Genomic DNA, 18,325 nt, shown 5'->3' with positions numbered 1-18,325 from the left:
TGTAATAAACTGATCCAGTAAGAGGACCAGTTCGACCAGTTAGACCAGTATGAAGACCACTGAGACCAGTATAAAGAACAGTGAGACCAGTAACAACCACCAGAAACAAGACCAGTAAAAAATTCTAGTATTCAAGACCAGTTTAATTTTTAACTGGACCAGTAAAATTTTTTACTGGATCAGTATGACCAGTTAGACCAGTAAACTGATGTTCCAATTTCCATGATTTCCAGAGTTACCAGTTAAAATTATACTGGTCTAACTGGTCCAGTGGAACTGGTTTTTCCTTCTGGGCTTACACATGCAATACATAGACAGGTATTCATAAAAAAAATCCGACTCAAAATGGTGGAAAAATATTGAATTCAGAGCATTTCACGTGACGACCTCAAAATGCAGCCTTTCATCACAATCCCGAATCGTGTGCAAAGTGAATGAGTGCGCAGACATGGGGTACCATTTTTCCAATCTGAAAATGACTGCCCGAGGTTTTTGCAAGAAATTTTATATTTTCTTTCATTTTTTAATGAGAAATTTGGTACACTTACTCTTAATAATATAAGGAACACTATTAACCAAAATATTTTGTGAAATAAGAAGAAATTCATGTTAAATCTTAACTCAAATTGTTTTGTGCGCAGACTTGGGGCCACCATCATACATTTTAGTTGATGTTGCTGGTCGTCCATAGTTGTGGTTGATTGGATCAATCGCAACTCTTTGTAGGACGGGGCCCAGGTGGGTGTTTCATAAAGTTGTTCGTAAGTTAAGAGCGACTTTAAGAAGGACTGGCGACACTTTGTGGTAAATGATAGTATATTCATTGGCAAATGTTAACCGCCTTTACCGGTCGTTCTTAAAGTCCCAATGCACTTACGAACAGCTTTACGAAATGATCACCAGGGGCCTGTTGCAGAAAGAGTTGCAATCAATGGCAACTCTAAAAATCATGCGCAACTTGATTTTTAACCAATTAACAGCGCGCATTTGGGACTTGCAATTGATTTTTTGACTTGCGTTTAAACGCAACTCTTTCTGCAACGGGCCCCAGGTGGGTGCTTCATAAAGCTGTTCGTAAGTTAAGAGCGACTTTAAGAACGACTGGTGATTCTTTTCTTGCGGTATATATTGAATTGACGATGGTTTAGCGCATAAGATGGGTTCACCAGTCGTTCTTAAAGTCGCTCTTAACTTACGAACAGCTTTATGAAACGGTACCCAGGTCTCATTGTAATGTCATATTGCAAATAGGTTAAAATAACCTAAACTTTATAAGAAATCTTTGTAAAAACTAAATTTGGTCATGTTGGTGTGTGTACGTAACAATAAATTAACGGAGCCCGACTTAACTCAACATCGAAGACAACATTTCAGTACACTGTTAAAGTTATAGGCCCGTATTCTGAAATCGGGTTTAAATTAAACTCTGGTTCTACGTTGTGGTTAAACTATGGAAAGCCAGTTGCTACGTAAATCTATAACAGTAGAGGTTCAATGTATCAGCTCCCAGGACCAAAATCCAATTGAAACCAGTTGGATTTCCAACTGGTTTCAATTGGTTTCAACTGGTTTCAATTGGTTTTAACTGGAATTGAGCAACTTCCAGTTGAAACCAATTGAAACCAGTTAGGCAACTGGAAATCCTAACTGGAACCAGTTGGGCAACTGGAAATCCTAACTGGAACCAGTTGGGTAACTGGAAATGACTTCCAACTGGAAATGATTTCTAACTGGAACCAGTTGGGTAACGGGAAATCCTAACTGGAACCAGTTGAGCAACTGGAGATGACTTCTAACTGGAACCAGTTGGGTAACTGGAAATCCTAACTGGAACCAGTTGGGCAACTGGAAATCCTAACTGGAACCAGTTGGGTAACTGGAAATGATTTCTAACTGGAACCAGTTGGGTAACTGGAAATCCTAACTGCAACCAGTTGGGCAACTGGGGATGACTTCTAACTGGAAAGATGGGTAACTGGAAATGAACTCTAATTGGAACCAGTTGGTAACTGGAAATCCTAACTGGGTCCAGTTGGGTAACTGGAAATCCTAACTGGATCCAGTTGGGTAACTGGAAATGATTTCCAATTGGTTTCCAATTGGAAATTTTCCAGTAACCCAACTGGTTCCAATTGAAACCAGTTAATTTGCATATTTTTTGCCAGTGTGCACTTATCAATGTTTTATCAGATTTATCTTAATTTACATTGTATCTATTGAATTTTTTTCAATTTGAAGTACCACACTTTTTTCAGATAAGTTTTTAGAATACTTAGCTGTGAAAACCATGTTCATAAATGTTAAAGATTATAATTAGAACAGATTAAAAGATAATTAGTACACCACTAACTGTTACCGAATTACATCAAACAAAAATACATATATTTGAAGATCTTCCATATACATGTATACATATGTAAGTCTGTGTTTTATCAATGCCCTTTACATTGGTATTAACAGACATATAACACTGCTTCTGTGTTGGCATGAGCAATATTTATAGTGCAAACGTTAATTAATTTGTAACTAATTAAGTTCATTCCAACTGGAAGTTCCAATTGGATCCAGTTGGAAACCAATTGGTTTCAACTGGTTCCAGTTGAAACCAGTTGCCTCCAATTGGTTTCAACTGGAACCAATTGAAACCAGTTGCCTCCAATTGGATTCAACTGGTTTTAATAGGGAAATTGGAACAACTGGAACCAATTGAAACCAATTGCCAACTGGTTCCAGTTGGCCAACTGGTTTTAACTGGAACCAATTGGCAACTGGTTTTCAATTGGAACCAGTTGTTCCAATTTCCCTATTGAAACCAGTTGGCCAACTGGTTTCAATTGGTTTTGCTGTAATTGGTTTTAACTGGATTTTGGTCCTGGGAGCTCATTTGACTCCCAAGTATGACAGTTGTCTCCACCATTATAGAATTAATGACGAGCAGAGTAAACATGAGAAGCATTCACTGTAAACAAAATTTTGAAAAGTTCGGCATCCCATAATTTTCGCACAGAGTTAGACCATGTTCGAAGTCAAACCCTACTTCAGAATACGGGCCTATGTGTTCAGACTGGCAGTTCGTGTTCAGAGAGGATTCCATCATCAAATGTGTCGTAAAATGTTTGGTCTTTTCCTCTGTTAACATCATTGATCTGCAAGACTGCCTTAGACTGGTGATCTGGGCCTTGTCTTACAAAGAGTTCCGATTGATCCAATTAATCCGTAACTCTGTGGAAATCCATCCGTGTCATATTTTTTTCTACAGAAAATTTGCAAAATGTCCTTTTTATAGTAAACAAAGAACACACCAAATTGTCAAGAAATCACTAAATTTGTGGATATATATTTGAATCTAGAGCGCCATAATTTTTACATCTAATTTTGATGAAATCTCCAGTGTTACGCTTGTTTGACTTCTCTCTTTGTTTCTATTCAAATCAATATTTTGTTGGGGCGGACTTCTCTTTTAATCAGGAATGTATGTCGCTGGGGCAGCATAATTGGCTGCTCTCATAAATGCAGCAATATGACAAGCACTCTTCAATAATCTAGTGTCAACGGAGCGTCATTTATTCTCCTTGAAAGACCAAGACACTCGATGCTAACACCCTGTACGACTATTGAAGTATACATCCCGCTTAGTAAAGGTGTTATTGTCCGTCATTATACATTCATTCACCATAATATGAAAGACTAATTAGACACCGATGTTGGTTAACACCGTGGCCTTTGAAGTGTAGATAGCTTCTTATTCGAAAGCTTTTGATCAAGTGTACAAGGGTGTTATCGTCCTCCACATCCATTCACAATTGAGGAAAGTCCGAGTTACTGATGTTAAACACCAATACTTTCGAAGTGAACAAAGGTGTTATAGCCCTGTACAGTCATTCACTATTCGGGAAAGCCCAAGACAAGACGACGATGTAGAAAGCATGAATTTTGAAGTGTACAGATCCTCTACATGTACTCACTATCGAGGAAAGCGCAAGGCACTGATGTTAACACCATGACATTTGAAGTGCACAAATGTTATTGTCCTTTTCATCCATTCTTTTCATGAAAGCCCAAGATACTGGCATCAACACCATAGCTTTTGAAGTGTACAAAGGTGTAGTCTTCTACATCATTCATCATGCATGAAAGCCCAAGGCACTGATGTTAACACCATCAAGGTGTACAACACTTATAGTATAATAATGATAAATACGCTACTGCCCTTCACACCTTGGCCAACGAGGATTCCAAGGTAGCTTCTGGATGTTGACAGAGACGTTGGTATAAAGAGGATGCAGTTCTATTGTCGGTTGTTCATATCTCAAGTTTGATACACCGTCGGTGGTTTTCCTATGAACGTAGTTATTAAGAAGACAAAACCTGTACAAAAGTAACATAATAAAATCGTATTTGTCAGTTAATCGGGAGGGGGTGGTCTACGTTCGTTCATAGTGTTATTGCTGAGTGTATACTGCTGTGTAAACTTCTTAAATATTTATTCTTAGTTTCATTGCAAGTGTTTTCTCTCGACCCCAGCACTAATTATTGCGTATTCAACTGCGTCTGAATAAAGATCAATAATACAATCAAGCAATGTATTCAATCAAACCCCGGGTTTAACAAATAGAGTACACAATCTGTCGAAAGAAAGGAAGTTTTTTTGCAGTTTTTGTAAATAGGTTTGATTTTTTTTTCAATAGATATTTTCTTTTTTTCAACACCCTGTTGTTATCATTCTTATTGGTAAAGTTAAGATTCTCTTAATTTCTTGGTGACAACATTCATTTACACACGTTGTTATTATTTCAATGTATACGCAATCATATCTATAAAGGTAAAGTCCGCCCCAGCAAAATGCTGATTTGAATTAAAAAAAAAATCAAAATAGCATAACGCTGAAAATTTCATCAAAATCGGATGTAAAATATGATATGGCATTTTAAAGTTTCGCTTATTTTTTTCACAAAACAGTGATATGCACAACTCAGTGACATGCAAATAGGTCAGGCGATGATGTCCATCACTCACTATTTCTTTTGTTTTTTTATTTGAATTATACAATATTACATTTTTTACGAATTTGACCACAGGGACCCACTTGACTGAACCATATAGTAATATGTAACTTCAAGGGAGGAATTAGTCACTGTTTTACTTGACAATGAGAAAATTAGAATATTTCATATTTCATATAATAAAATACAAAAGAAATATTGAGTTCAAGACGTCATCAGTCTCCTCATTTGCATACCGACCAGGGTGTGCATATAACTGTTTGTGAAATTAAGCGATACTTTAAAATGTTAAAACTTTCATATTTTACATCCGAATGTTGATGAAATTTTCAGCATTATGTTTGTTGGATTTTTTTATTCACATCAATTTTTTTGTGGGGTGGACTTGTCCTTTTAGATATATACATATATTAAGAAAAATACGACTTTACCTTGCTTCGTTAGTCGGACTTGACTCCTTTTTTTCGTGAACGACGGAATCGAAGTACCCGATCTCCCCTTTGGGTCGCGATCGTTTAAAACCCTTAGCCTTTACCCTCTTTGCGAATTCATCGTCTTCACCACCCCATCCCCAGTAGACATTGGGCAGACCATTGATGTCATAGAACTGTTGTGTGGTAAGCCCCGTCACTCCACCAAAGAGATTTTCGTATATTATCCTGCAGGGAGACAAAAACGACGGAGAGTATTGAGTTTATTTTATACCAGCAATGTATGCATATTTGTTTAATTAATTCATAAGCTACTTACCAATAACTGATTAATGTCAACTTATTAGGCATATACTGATTGATTCATTTCTATATTCATCTTAATCAATCATTCAATTGATTTTCATTAATTTTTTATTCATTAATTCCAAGTTTTTCTGCATCCATATTTCGAGAGGCGGCTAATGATATAGAGAGGTCGACATGGAAATGTAAAACGTGAACAGCAAAAATCGTGGGACAACAAGAGAAGAGACAAAAAGAAAGGAAGAGAATAATACGGAGAGGAGTGGTTGGGATAATTATGAGAGCTAATAATAACACACAACAGCTGAATCGTGCTTAATAAATGTTTCTATAAGCGCTTCATACTACGGTAAATATTCGGATTATTCATGTTATTAGCACGGCTACCCTGATCAGATGCGCGTACTCGGAGTATTCAGTGACATCCCTTCCTACCGGGTACCCATTTATTACACCCGGGTGAAGAATGGCATTTGTAGCTTAAGGCCATGGTGAGTTTCGAACCCTGGACCTTGTTCAAAGTCCAGACACTTATCTACTGAACCACAAGATCCCTACAGAGATCGATAGAAAGCAGACTACAGAGAGAAAGTGGGCCAACGAAGAGTGATTGTGCGTGTTTGTGTATGAAAAAGAGAGTGGGCCAAAGATTGAGTAGTGAATGTTTGTGTCTGTGTGTTCGACGGCCAGTGGGCCAATGAGGAGCGTGTGGGAGTCAGTGTGTATGACGCATTTAGGGAGGGTGGGCCAAGTAGGAGTGATTATGGGTGTCTGTATGTATGAAGGAGAGTTTGCTAACGAGGAGTGAGTGCGTATGTAAAGGGAGAGTAGGCTAGCGATGAGTGAGAGTGGGTGTTTGTGTGTACAGGGAAAAAAGCGCCGAGGGGTTTGTGTGGGAGTAAGTGTGTACGATGCATTTAGGAAGAGTGAGTATGGGCGTCTGTGTGTATGAGAGAGAGTGTGTGTGTGTATGAGGTAGAGTGCACGGGTCAGCAAGGAGTGAGTGAGGGTGCCTGTGTGTATGATAGAGAAAGAGAGTGTGTGTGTGTATGTATGAGGGAGAGTACACGGTCAACAAGGAGTGTGTGTTGATGTGTATGTGTATGAGGGGGAGTGAGCAAACAATGAGTGAGTGTGGGTTCCTGTGTGTATGAGAGAGAGAGAGTGTGTGTGTGTATGAGAGTGGACTAATGAGAAATGACTGTGGGTGTCTGTGTATATGAGGGAGAATGGGTCACAATGAATGAGGGTTGGTGTCTGTGTGTATGAGGGAGTGTGCACCAACAAGGAATTTGTGTGGTTGTGTATGTGTGTATGAGGGAGAGTGGACTAACGAAGAGTGTGTGTGGGTGTATGTGTGTATGAGGGAGAGTGGACTATCGAAGAGTGTGTATGGGTGTATGAGGGAGAGTGGACTAACGAGGAGTGTGTGTTGGTGTCTGTGTGTACGAGGGAGAGTGGACTAACGAAGAGTGTGTTTGGGTGTATGAGGGAGAGTGGACTAATGAGGAGTGTGTGTGGGTGTATGTGTGTATGAGGGAGAGTGGAATAACGAGGAGTGCGTGAGGGTGTCTGTGTGTATGAGGGAGAGTGGACTAACGAAGAGTGTGTATGGGTGTATGAGGGAGAGTGGACTAACGAGGAGTGTGTGTTGGTGTCTGTGTGTATGAGGGAGAGTGGACTAACGAAGAGTGCGTGTGGGTGTCTGTGTGTATGAGGGAGAGTGGACTATCGAAGAGTGTGTATGGGTGTATGAGGGAGAGTGGACTAACGAGGAGTGTGTGTTGGTGTCTGTGTGTACGAGGGAGAGTGGACTAACGAAGAGTGTGTGTGGGTGTATGAGGGAGAGTGGACTAAAGAGGAGTATGTGTATTTGTGTATGAGGGAGAGTGGAATAACGAGGAGTGCGTGTGGGTGTCTGTGTGTATGAGGGAGAGTGGACTAACGAAGTGTGTGTGTGCGGGATATATTTGTTGGTTTGTCAGGCAATACGAATAGAATAAAAAGTTGTAATACTATTATCTTTATGGTAAAATATATATTACTTATATTTAGAGAGGGGGTTTTACCAACCATTGACGATATGCATAAACTTATTTTAGAATATAAGGATCAAGAAAAGAAAAAAGCTATTAAATGGGGAAATTAGGGCGGCACTTGCAAAAATGGGAAACAGTAAACTTGTGACAAGGTTAAGTTGTAAGTCTTTATTTACTTTCAATATATGTAATGCTTCTCCCGTGAGCTTGTTATATTCAAAATTGTTCATCGAATTGATTTGTACTTTAAAACATGACTTATTTATGAGTGTGAGCAGATCTTCTGGGCAGTGGTGTGTTGTGTGTGTGTGTTGGGGCGGGGGGAGGGGGAAGTTTGGTCTTTAAGCATTTTTATAATAACTCGTTTCATTGTTTTCTAAAGATATATATGACTTATGATTTTATTAAGTTAGAGAAAAAAAGTGAAAATATGAAGTGTAAAGTATTATATATGATTCGAAATGTTAAATTGAAATGCTATGTAACTTTTTGTTTATGAAATCAGAATAAAACATTATTCAAAACAAAAAAAAAGTATGTGGGTGTATGAGGGAGAGTGGACTAACGAGGAATGTGTGTTGGTGTCTGTGTGTAGGTGTCTGTGTGTCTGTGTGTATGAGGGAGAGTGGAATAACGAGGAGTGTGTGTGGGTGTATGTGTGTATAAGGGAGAGTGAACTAACGAGGAGTGTGTGTATGTGTGTATGAGGGAGAGTGGACCAACGAGGAGTGTGTGTGGGTGTATGTGTGTATAAGGGAGAGTGGACTAACGAGGAGTGTGTGTGGGTGTATGAGGGAGAGTGGACCAACGAGGAGTGTGTGTGGGTGTATGTGAGTATAAGGGAGAGTGAACTAACGAGGAGTGTGTGTATGTGTGTATGAGGGAGAGTGGACCAACGAGGAGTGTGTGTGGGTGTATGTGTGTATAAGGGAGAGTGGACTAACGAGGAGTGTGTGTGGGTGTATGAGGGAGAGTGGACCAACGAGGAGTGTGTGTGGGTGTATGTGAGTATAAGGGAGAGTGAACTAACGAGGAGTGTGTGTGGGTGTATGAGGGAGAGTGGACCAACGAGGAGTGTGTGTGGGTGTATGTGAGTATAAGGGAGAGTGAACTAACGAGGAGTGTGTGTATGTGTGTATGAGGGAGAGTGGACCAACGAGGAGTGTATGTGGGTGCATGTGTGTATGAGGGGGGTGGACTAACGAGGAATGAGTGTGGGTGTGTGTGTGTGTGAGGGAGAGTGGACTAACGAGGAATCGAGTGTGGGTGTATGTGTGTATGAGGGAGAGTGGACTAACGAGGAATGACTAATCAAGGTACTAATGGATAATTCGTTTTTTCGTTCCGATCATGCTTTGGTTGAAAACACAAAAGCGAAATCACGAGGAAAACGTATTGTGATTTCGTTTTTGTAGATCAAAAAACAGAAAATTGAAAGCATAAATACTTTTGAGCTTTTTCTGTTTTCTAATTCTATATTTGTGTTTTATATATCAAAAACAAAATCAGAACACTCTTTCCGCTCCGTGATTCTGAATTCGGACAATCGCACCGCGAACATCAAAATTGCCGTCGGCTCTCTGATTTGCTTTTCGTTCATCAATATTAAAGAGCGTCATCTACGTCAACAAAATGTTTAAAACGCCATATTTCAAATTTATCTTGATAAATTCAAATTAAACAACATATATACTGGCAAGCTATGGGTGTAGATCTGTATTCATGTTTGGGGCTGTTTTTTTCTTCTGAGGAATCTTTTTTTGATAGCTTTTATTTTATTATTCTTTTAGTTTAGGCGGAGGTGAGGGGCTTAATGAGACTAAAGTTTTAGGGCAAGACATGACATAAAGGGCTAAATTAATTTCAAAATGCTTTTTAAATAGATAAGTCAAACTTTTGGAAGTGATTTTGATATATGTTTTAAATATGACAAAATCCGTCATAACAAATTGATTCATATATTAAAAATACATTTTTGGCTCCCTCGGTTCTCTCACTTAATCTTAAAATTTACTTCGCCGTCTTGCCGTGTCTCATTACGCCACTGACCTCCGCCCAAACTAAAAGAATACATGAATAATGAAATAGAATATCAATAAAAAAAATCCCTCACAAGAGAATAAACAGCCCACAGCCATGAATACAGATCGACACCCATAGCTTGCCCGTATATGTGCTAGAACGGTGGTTTACTTTGAATTTTATCAAGATAAAAACAGTTGTTAATGATATGATATTATTGATGATATACAATACTCTTGTACTGCCACATATTTCATATTGCTATGTTCTTTGGGCTGCAACTAAAGTGTCAACTACCAATATATTTCTCTTGCAAAAGAAAGCAGTTCGCATACTGGGTCTGGTTACAGAGACCATACAAATCCCGTATTTGTAAAGCTGAAGTGCTTGAAGGTAGAATATATAATTTTTTTGCAAACTGCTTTAATTATGATTCGTTTTAATGCCAATATGCTCCCTGATTTTTTTCTTCAATGTTTCAGCCTAATAGCACCGTCCATTCATATAGCACAAGACAGTCATCGAACATACATTTGGTTAATCCCCGCACCGTATCAGCTCATAAATCAGACACCGTGATTCAGATGTTTGCAATTCTCTTCCACATAATATTCGAAATTTTAAAAAACCTCACATTCTTTTAAATTGTCTGTAAAGCAAAATCTCCTTTCAAAATTACAGAATCTGTAAAGTGCTAGCAGGTAATTTTGTTTTCTATTTTTATATTCTTTGTAACTGAAGAAGAATTTAACTTTGATGAATTACTATACCATATATTCATAACGATTTGACACTTAATTGTTATATCTCGGCAGTCTTTTACATTCTTCTCTTTCTTTCCTCTCTTCCTTATTATTACATTTTTATTTTGTTTGCTTTGATGCAATACAAGTTTAAAGGTGCTTCAACTAATCAAGCTTTAGCTTATGTTGCAACACCTTTGTATATATGTTCATTATTTACTTGTTTTTCGTTTATATTTATATATTTATCTGTGTATTCTTTTACATTGTAAATTGTGAACATGCATGAATAAATGAATAAATAAATAAATGATGAAATATGACGCTTTAAACATTTTGTTGACGTAGATGACGCTCTTTAATATTGATGAACGAAAAGCAAATCAGAAATCGTAGTGGGTGTCTGTGTGTATGCACGGGCCAACGAGGAATGAGTGTGGATGTCTGTGTGTATGAGGGGGAGTGGGCCAACGAGGAGTGAGTGTGGGCGTTTGTGAGTGAGCCATGGGAGGGAGGGAGATCGATAAAGACAGAGGGAGAAAAAAGAGTGGAGGCAGGATAGAAAGAGGTAATAAATGCAGAAGGGAGAGGGGAGAGATGTGGGAGAGAGAGAGAGGGTGGATCAAGGGGGGGGGGGTGGCGTGTGCATGTTAATGAAAACAAAGAGATCGAGATTGGGATGAGGGAAAATGAGATATCGCGAGGAGATGATCGATGAGCATGCGCAGATAAACACCAGACATGGGAAGAGCGAGAAGAGATCGAGCAAATGACAAAAATACACAATTAAGCTTAACCCCCAATGCCCGTGCATAATGCACCAACACGCACACACTGTACACATATGACTCACAGAAACCAAAACACAATAGAGATGCAGCCATCTTTGGGTAAAATGATGAGTGGGAGAGATGATAAATAGCCGTGATGGTCGGTAATTAATTACATTCCGAAAGTCTCGATTACCTGACAATGGGCTGAATAAATTAAGGAAGTACGGTGTTTTACAGAGTTGTTCATACTTTAGTGCATTGCGTATAACCCTTCGAGATGAATTTTCAGTGTCTTAGAGGCAGGTAGCGTAATTTTGTTTGGATTGCAGATTTCGAGGTGAATATGCAGATATATCGCCAATGTACACTTTAGGAAATGTTTTAACATCATACATTATCCTGGGATGAGGGGAATATACTGGGGGCGGGGGGGGGGGGGGTGAATTGTTTCTATTCAATAGCGGTAGTAACTGAAAAAGTAAAAATACATTAGTACAAACCAAATTAGATTCAAAATCAATAATCGCTAAGGCTAGGATAGTTGACATTACAGAAATACGGGAAGGATGATTGACGCAAGATTATTTAGTGCATGAATAAATGAAATGAAATAGTGCTTGGGGCGGGCGTCGAAAACATAGAGCTGAACAATGCGTATTTTTTTCTCAATTGATTAATCGTGGTGTCACAGTATAAAACTTCAAACCCTGACATCTTTATCCATGCTTTCTGCATGTTTGTTCTTTTCTTTCCTATTTTTTAAAAGCTTGAAAAATCATTGGGGCATTCGCCTCTCGAGCCCGCCCCCCCCCCCCTTTCCGTGGTATCACCCCCTCCGACTAGTTTGCAGGCGCAGACCTTGATGGTATGCCACTGGAAATAGTGTAATAGCTTTGACATGTTTGATTGGTCTGGAGTCGGTTTCGTTGTTGTCACTGTCGCATATTAGTCTTCAAACACAGACCGTTGGTTTTCGCAACTAGCATCGTGCATGATGTAGATTCTGAAGTAGCGAGACTAGATTGACTCTTCAGTGTGATTGCCTCTTCCTTGACACATACTGGCGGTTTGAAGTATAGTCTTCACTCTGGACATGTTTATAAACATGATAAATGGTTAAAATATCAAATTTGAGTCTGTGCATGCAGACTAGTAGTATGTACAAGAGTAGAATAAATGTTGAAAGAGCAACTTACTTCCACTCCCATATTTTTTCTCCGGATATAAAATGTCGGGGCATGTTATCACAGCCGAAATAATTTTTAACATTGACGGCAAGGTGATCGATGTCGTGGAAGACCACGCAGTCGTAGTTCGTAAAATTTAGGGCCTCGACGAAACCGACGTTCATTAACATCGCTCGGTTAAAACGTTCGTCATTTCTCTATATTGAGAGGGAGAGAGAAAAAAGGAATGATTAGTAAGATTTACTCGACTACAACAATGGTCTGTATTCTCTGGCGTGAATCACATTGGTACGTGCCACCCCCCCCCTGCAACTCCCTAACCTGTGTATTATTGTCCATTGAATCCCCGCTTCGATCCCTTTTCATTTTGTCTTTTATTTCTTGCTTGATGGACAAATATTTTATGCCGCCATATACACGGGTGGATCCAAGATTATCAAAAGGGGAGGGGGCAAATTTTTCGGAGGAAAATTTTGACAAGCAAAAAAAAAGGTTTACAACCACAAACTAAGGATATTTCGTATCTGAAATACTTTGACAAGCAAGAAAAAAATAAAGGTTTTCAATCACAAAATAAGGATCGTTCGTACCAGATAAAACTTGACAAAAAATAATAAAGGTCTTCGATTTCAAAAGAGGGACACACCTCTGTTTTAATGGCATTTGTGTAGTACAAATTTTAATTATGCTTCTCAAAGGGGGTGGGGACAAGTGACGGCTGTGCCCCCCGGATCCACCAGTGGCTATATATACATGAAAGTTGGATCTGCCCCTTTAAATATGATCATGCATACGAAATGTCATTATGATAAACTATTATTACAATTGTACAAATGGATATGATAATCTAGACAACATAATATCACACATTGATTGTTAGTGACTTAAGTCTTTTTCAAGGAAGTCGTCCATGGAATTTAAGTTATAGGAGTGAAATGACGTGCATATTCACAATCATGACCAACCCACTTCATTGCTTATGTATGTATTTTATATTTTCATATTTGGTATTCTAATAATCATGTTCATTATTACCATCATCATTTTCATCATCATAATTATAAGCATCATCATCCATCTTGATTATTAGTATTCATTTATCATATTTTGTGATAGTAGTACTTAATAGTACACTATCTCTGATTATCATTGTCATATCATATACCTTTAATATTGCTCATCATCATTAGCTTCATAATTGTTGTATCATGATGATTACTATTTCTATAAGCAGTAGTACTACTGCTACTATAGTGGTAGTAGTAATAGTAGTAGTAGTAATAGTAGTAGTAGTAGTAGTAGTAGTAGTAGTAGTAGTAGTAGTAGTAGTAGTAGTAGTAGTAGTAGTAGTAGTAGTAGTAGTAGTAGTAGTAGTAGTAGTAGTAGTAGTAGTAGTAGTAGTAGTAGTAGTAGTAGTAGTAGTAGTAGTAGTAGTAGTAGTAGTAGAAGTAGTGTTATACCACCATCATCATCCTTATCATCATCACCCTTTATCATCATCAAACCTATCATTATTATTCATTCAGATCTGCTTCTTCACTTCAAATACAGAGGTCATTACCTGCTCGGCAATAAAGATGGAGAATTCCAGCTTTTGTCTTTTGAGCAATGGCACAATGTGGCGGAGAAAAATTGGGAGGTGATGAAAGCGATTTCTAAACGGTACCACAATAGCGACCTGTGGCAGAAATAAGAAAAAGATTGAATTTAAAAGCAATGTTTTGTAAAACAAAATACATTTATAAAAAAATAGCTTCGAGTTAAGGCATATTATTTAAAGCTAGTTCGGCGCACGGCTGTCACTCTGATGAGGCTAATTTGGCGAGGTAATTCTGTTTATTACTTAAGTGAAACATACGGAAATTAAGGTTTTACCCTATATCTTTGGTAAAGCTCTGATATTTTTGCGACATTTGTTCTATTAGTCACCGCTTTAATCTGTTGATGTCTTTATGTTAATTTCAAAGTTTTGCTTCGAGAAGTGCCAACGAAACTGTAGAATATTCATGACTTCTGAAGTGAAATTTAAAAAAATGGCAAACTTGCTTTAAATAAATTGTAAAATTCTTAATGAAAGTAATGGAAGCCAGCACCTGATGGAAAGTCACGTGACACTGCCTATTTGCTGTCAATCAATCATACGCAGGGATTTCCAGTAGCTTATAACAAACTTCATGAAACACGGCAAATTCGTTATGTTCAAATGCTGCTATATTAGATTTGATTTAGATTTATTTATTTCCGTTCAACGGAATAAACAAGGCAACGGAGCAACGACCGATTTTATGATATTTGCTCCGGTGAAAATTGCTCCGCTGCAAATTTCATACATTAATGGAATGACCAACTTCAAGCCTGAATTTAACACTATACCCTTCCTTAAACCTAACATTAAATCCTCTTGCAGCCCTAACTCCATTTCTTAGACGATATAAAGCCCACAGTAATTGTCACCTGAGCTGCTGAGCAAATGTCACCACCGTGACGTCACCGTTATCAGACCGCATGTAGCCTTGGTTTTACCATGGGGATATTAAAGAGGCAAGAAACTGACAAAATTGTGGGGAAATAGAACCTATAGACCTTCAAAAGACCTATTTATTCGCACACAATAATCATGTGAGCCTGTCAGTCTAATACAATTAAAAAAAATCGAATTTACCGATTTGGGGATCCCTAATTATCTCTTACTTCGAGTTGTCGGAAGTTCTAAACAATCCTCAGTCAGAAAAATCTTTAATAGCAATTGCTTGATTGATTGATAAACCATAATGACGTCATGTATTATGCTTATAGAATTAAAAGTTCAAGCTGAAAAATTTAGTTTTCTTTTGGTTGGAAGGTCTACGACCCATTTCTCCATCGCTTTCTTTTCCAACTGATGTCGATTACGTAACAAGCGCCAGGCCTTGACTGAGTGAGTCTTTGTAATTATGTGTTTTATCAAGGAATCAAAATGTAATACAATATCTTCGCAAAGAAGTATGAATTGATAAATATATTTTATACAAATTAGTATTAGAACGGACACACCAAGAAACACATACCGGATAGTTTGCACTACAAATCACGTTACTCTAGACACAAACAGCTGTTCATACAGAAAAGCAAGTAATGTCTATATATACGTGATTTGCACTATAAATCATGTTACTATAGACATTAATTAATTGCTTTTCTGTATGAACAGCTGTTTGGTTTCATATTGAACGAAATATGAAACGTTGGGCAACAACTCATGGCACTTATCACAGGATAGCGAGTTTTCTCATTGCAACGGGGAAGGTTCCAAGAACATCAGGACAGCAGATCGTCCTAAAATTCTGAGCTGACGAAAAATTGAAAATATCTTGTTTGTCCAGAGTCGAAACTGACCCCTTGATTCACATATTTTCTACAAAGAATGCTTTGCCATAAAGGGCTCAATTTTGACAATTGATTATCTACGTTCCAGTAAGCTTCTACGTAGTGGTTGCAAAAAAAAAATATCCGATAATCCTTGTATCGAACCGAAGCAAACCGCGTCCTCTCGGCTGTGAAAAAAATCAGCCCCTACCCCCCACGATTTCTCGGTTGAGAGCCACTTTGACACCCCTTGGTTTCAAGATGACGAGCTGCATTGATTTATTCCCTGCAGCTTCAAAAGTAAACGCCAGTTGTCGTAAAGATCTCAAAATGAGTTCGAACAGAATCCCATAAAATGACCACTGAATTTTTTTTTTTTCATAGAAAGATTTTATTCCAAAATCAAACACGAAAGCAATTCAATTTACAAAAGAATCATGAAGCGAACATGTTTACAACAACTGTACATGCGTGGTATTATCTTATGATATGACAAAATTATGATTTTTTTAATTGTTTGTTTGTATTAATGTATACGTGCTAAGTGGAATAAAATGTGCAGTTAGTGAGAACAAAACTGAGAAGTGAGTAAAATATTAAAAGCACGCAGTTCCATACAATGTCTCGTCTTTTTCCAGGAAATATTAATACACTATCCTACATATGCTTTTCTGTGCTAGTCATCATCAAAATTATCAGTTTCAGCTAAAATTCGATGATTTCGCAAAGATAAATTTACATTAACGTACCAGATCTAGATCTATAATAATATTATGGAAACCTTGATTTAAAAGCCGTTCTCATGAAATAAGTATTACTGCAAATACATTCTTTTATCTTAGAGAGCAGGTAACAGTCAATTGATGCAATGCCATTGAACTACTTTGAAGAGACACCCCGCAAAGAGAGAATATAATTAGTTGTTCGTCTATACATATATATATATATATATATATATGGTACCAGCAGCGTAAAAACTATATACGAGGAAATATCTTATGATATGGTTATTGACACTAGTGTTATATCCGATGGGGCTAAATATGGGAAAATTCAGTTTAATTGTGGCATTCAGTCTTTTCTTAGCATGTTTGGATACTCAACCTCTTCATGATAAGAGCAAGTGCGCATAAATTTTATTCCTGATTTTTCGCATTTACTTCGAAAAAAAAACTCTCTACAACGCAGTAGATTCCTTTGAAAATTATGCAAGTCAAATCACAACGGAGAGCTGAGAGACTTTCGTCAAAAGTTGGTGGACCGGGCCAGCATCGGAATATCATGATTCTGGACAACAACAAACTTTGCAATTGTTTGTCCGGTGCAAATCTTCGGATGATCTGCTGTCCCAGTCCACCAACTTTCGACAAAAGCCTCTCAACTCTCCAATGTGATTTCAATTGCGTTTTCAAAGGAAGCGATGCGTTGCAGAGAATTTCCCCTAGTAAATGCGAAAACTACGTATTGGCTATACTGTACATCCCTTAAACATGTTAAAGGGGAATGAAACCTTTGGAACAAATAGGCTTGTGTAGAAAGAAAAAAAATCAAGGAATAAGAATAAAGAAAGTTTGAGAAAAATCGGACAACTAGTGAGAAAGTTATGAGCATTTGAATATTGCAATCACTAATGCTATGGAGATCCTCACATTGGCAACGCGACAAGGATGTGTGATGTCACTGATGAACAACTTTCCCTTTGGTGGACTATAAAATACCCTCAAAATGTCTCTTTTTGCTTTTTCTTATGATAATACAAACTCTTTATCCACAATGTATTCTCAAAAAATATGTATTACATGCCCTCATGTAGAAAGAACACATGATTTATGGATAGATGTGATAAAAGAGGCAATTCAAGTGAAATATATACTAAAGTAATGGGGAGAGTTGTCCACAAGTGACATCACACATCTTCGTCGCATTGCCAATTTGCAATCTCCATAGCATTAGTGATCGCAATATTCAAATGCTCATAACTTTCTCATTATTAGTCCGATTTTTCTCAAACTTTCGTTGATCTGTTTCTTTGATTTTTCTGTTTCCACACAAGCTATCTTGTTCCAATGGTTTCAATCTCCTTTAAGGAAAGAAAACCGGGATTCAATCTTATTTGTTAACATAGTTAGGGGATTTACGTGCTTTCTTTACATGATTATGAAATTAAGCCTTTCTTCATTTTGATATAAAATTACATGAATAGTTCACGCATAGCTGAGCAAGAAGAGTTTGAGAAGTTAATGTCAGAGCCATACTGCACATAAAAATGGGTCGAGATTAATAATGGATGCGATGACTTTGCACAATGAAGGGTGGCTCCCCCAGAAAAAAAGGAAAAATCAAACCCCTTTTTATGCGATTTCAGCGTTTCTGAGGTCATTCACTCTATGTCAAAAATTATCGATTTCATAACTAAAATGTGCGTTTTGATGACTTAAAGTTGACAGAATGCGGTGCCACCGCGAGTTCGCCTACG

The 18,325-nt window shown here is 37.8% G+C and overlaps 1 protein-coding gene across 1 annotated transcript in view; it reads right to left on the bottom strand.

Annotated features, from left to right (window-relative positions):
• Positions 1-3,122: 3,122 nt before the first annotated feature.
• LOC121422095 (beta-1,4-galactosyltransferase 5-like) overlaps positions 3,123-18,325 on the bottom strand; it is a 41,460-nt gene continuing 26,257 nt past the window's right edge. The window contains exons 6-9 of the mRNA XM_041616910.1: positions 14,066-14,182; positions 12,514-12,701; positions 5,435-5,662; positions 3,123-4,368 (exon numbers count right to left, since the gene is read on the bottom strand). Of these exons, the coding sequence (XP_041472844.1) occupies positions 4,203-4,368; positions 5,435-5,662; positions 12,514-12,701; positions 14,066-14,182 (699 nt within the window). The 3' untranslated portion in view covers positions 3,123-4,202. The remainder of the gene's footprint in view (positions 4,369-5,434; positions 5,663-12,513; positions 12,702-14,065; positions 14,183-18,325) is intronic.

This window comes from Lytechinus variegatus, chromosome 9, assembly GCF_018143015.1.
Source record: "Lytechinus variegatus isolate NC3 chromosome 9, Lvar_3.0, whole genome shotgun sequence".
Taxonomy (NCBI): domain Eukaryota; kingdom Metazoa; phylum Echinodermata; class Echinoidea; order Temnopleuroida; family Toxopneustidae; genus Lytechinus; species Lytechinus variegatus.
Note: the sequence above shows the minus strand (reverse complement) of the source record. Positions and strands in the feature narration are given on the sequence as shown.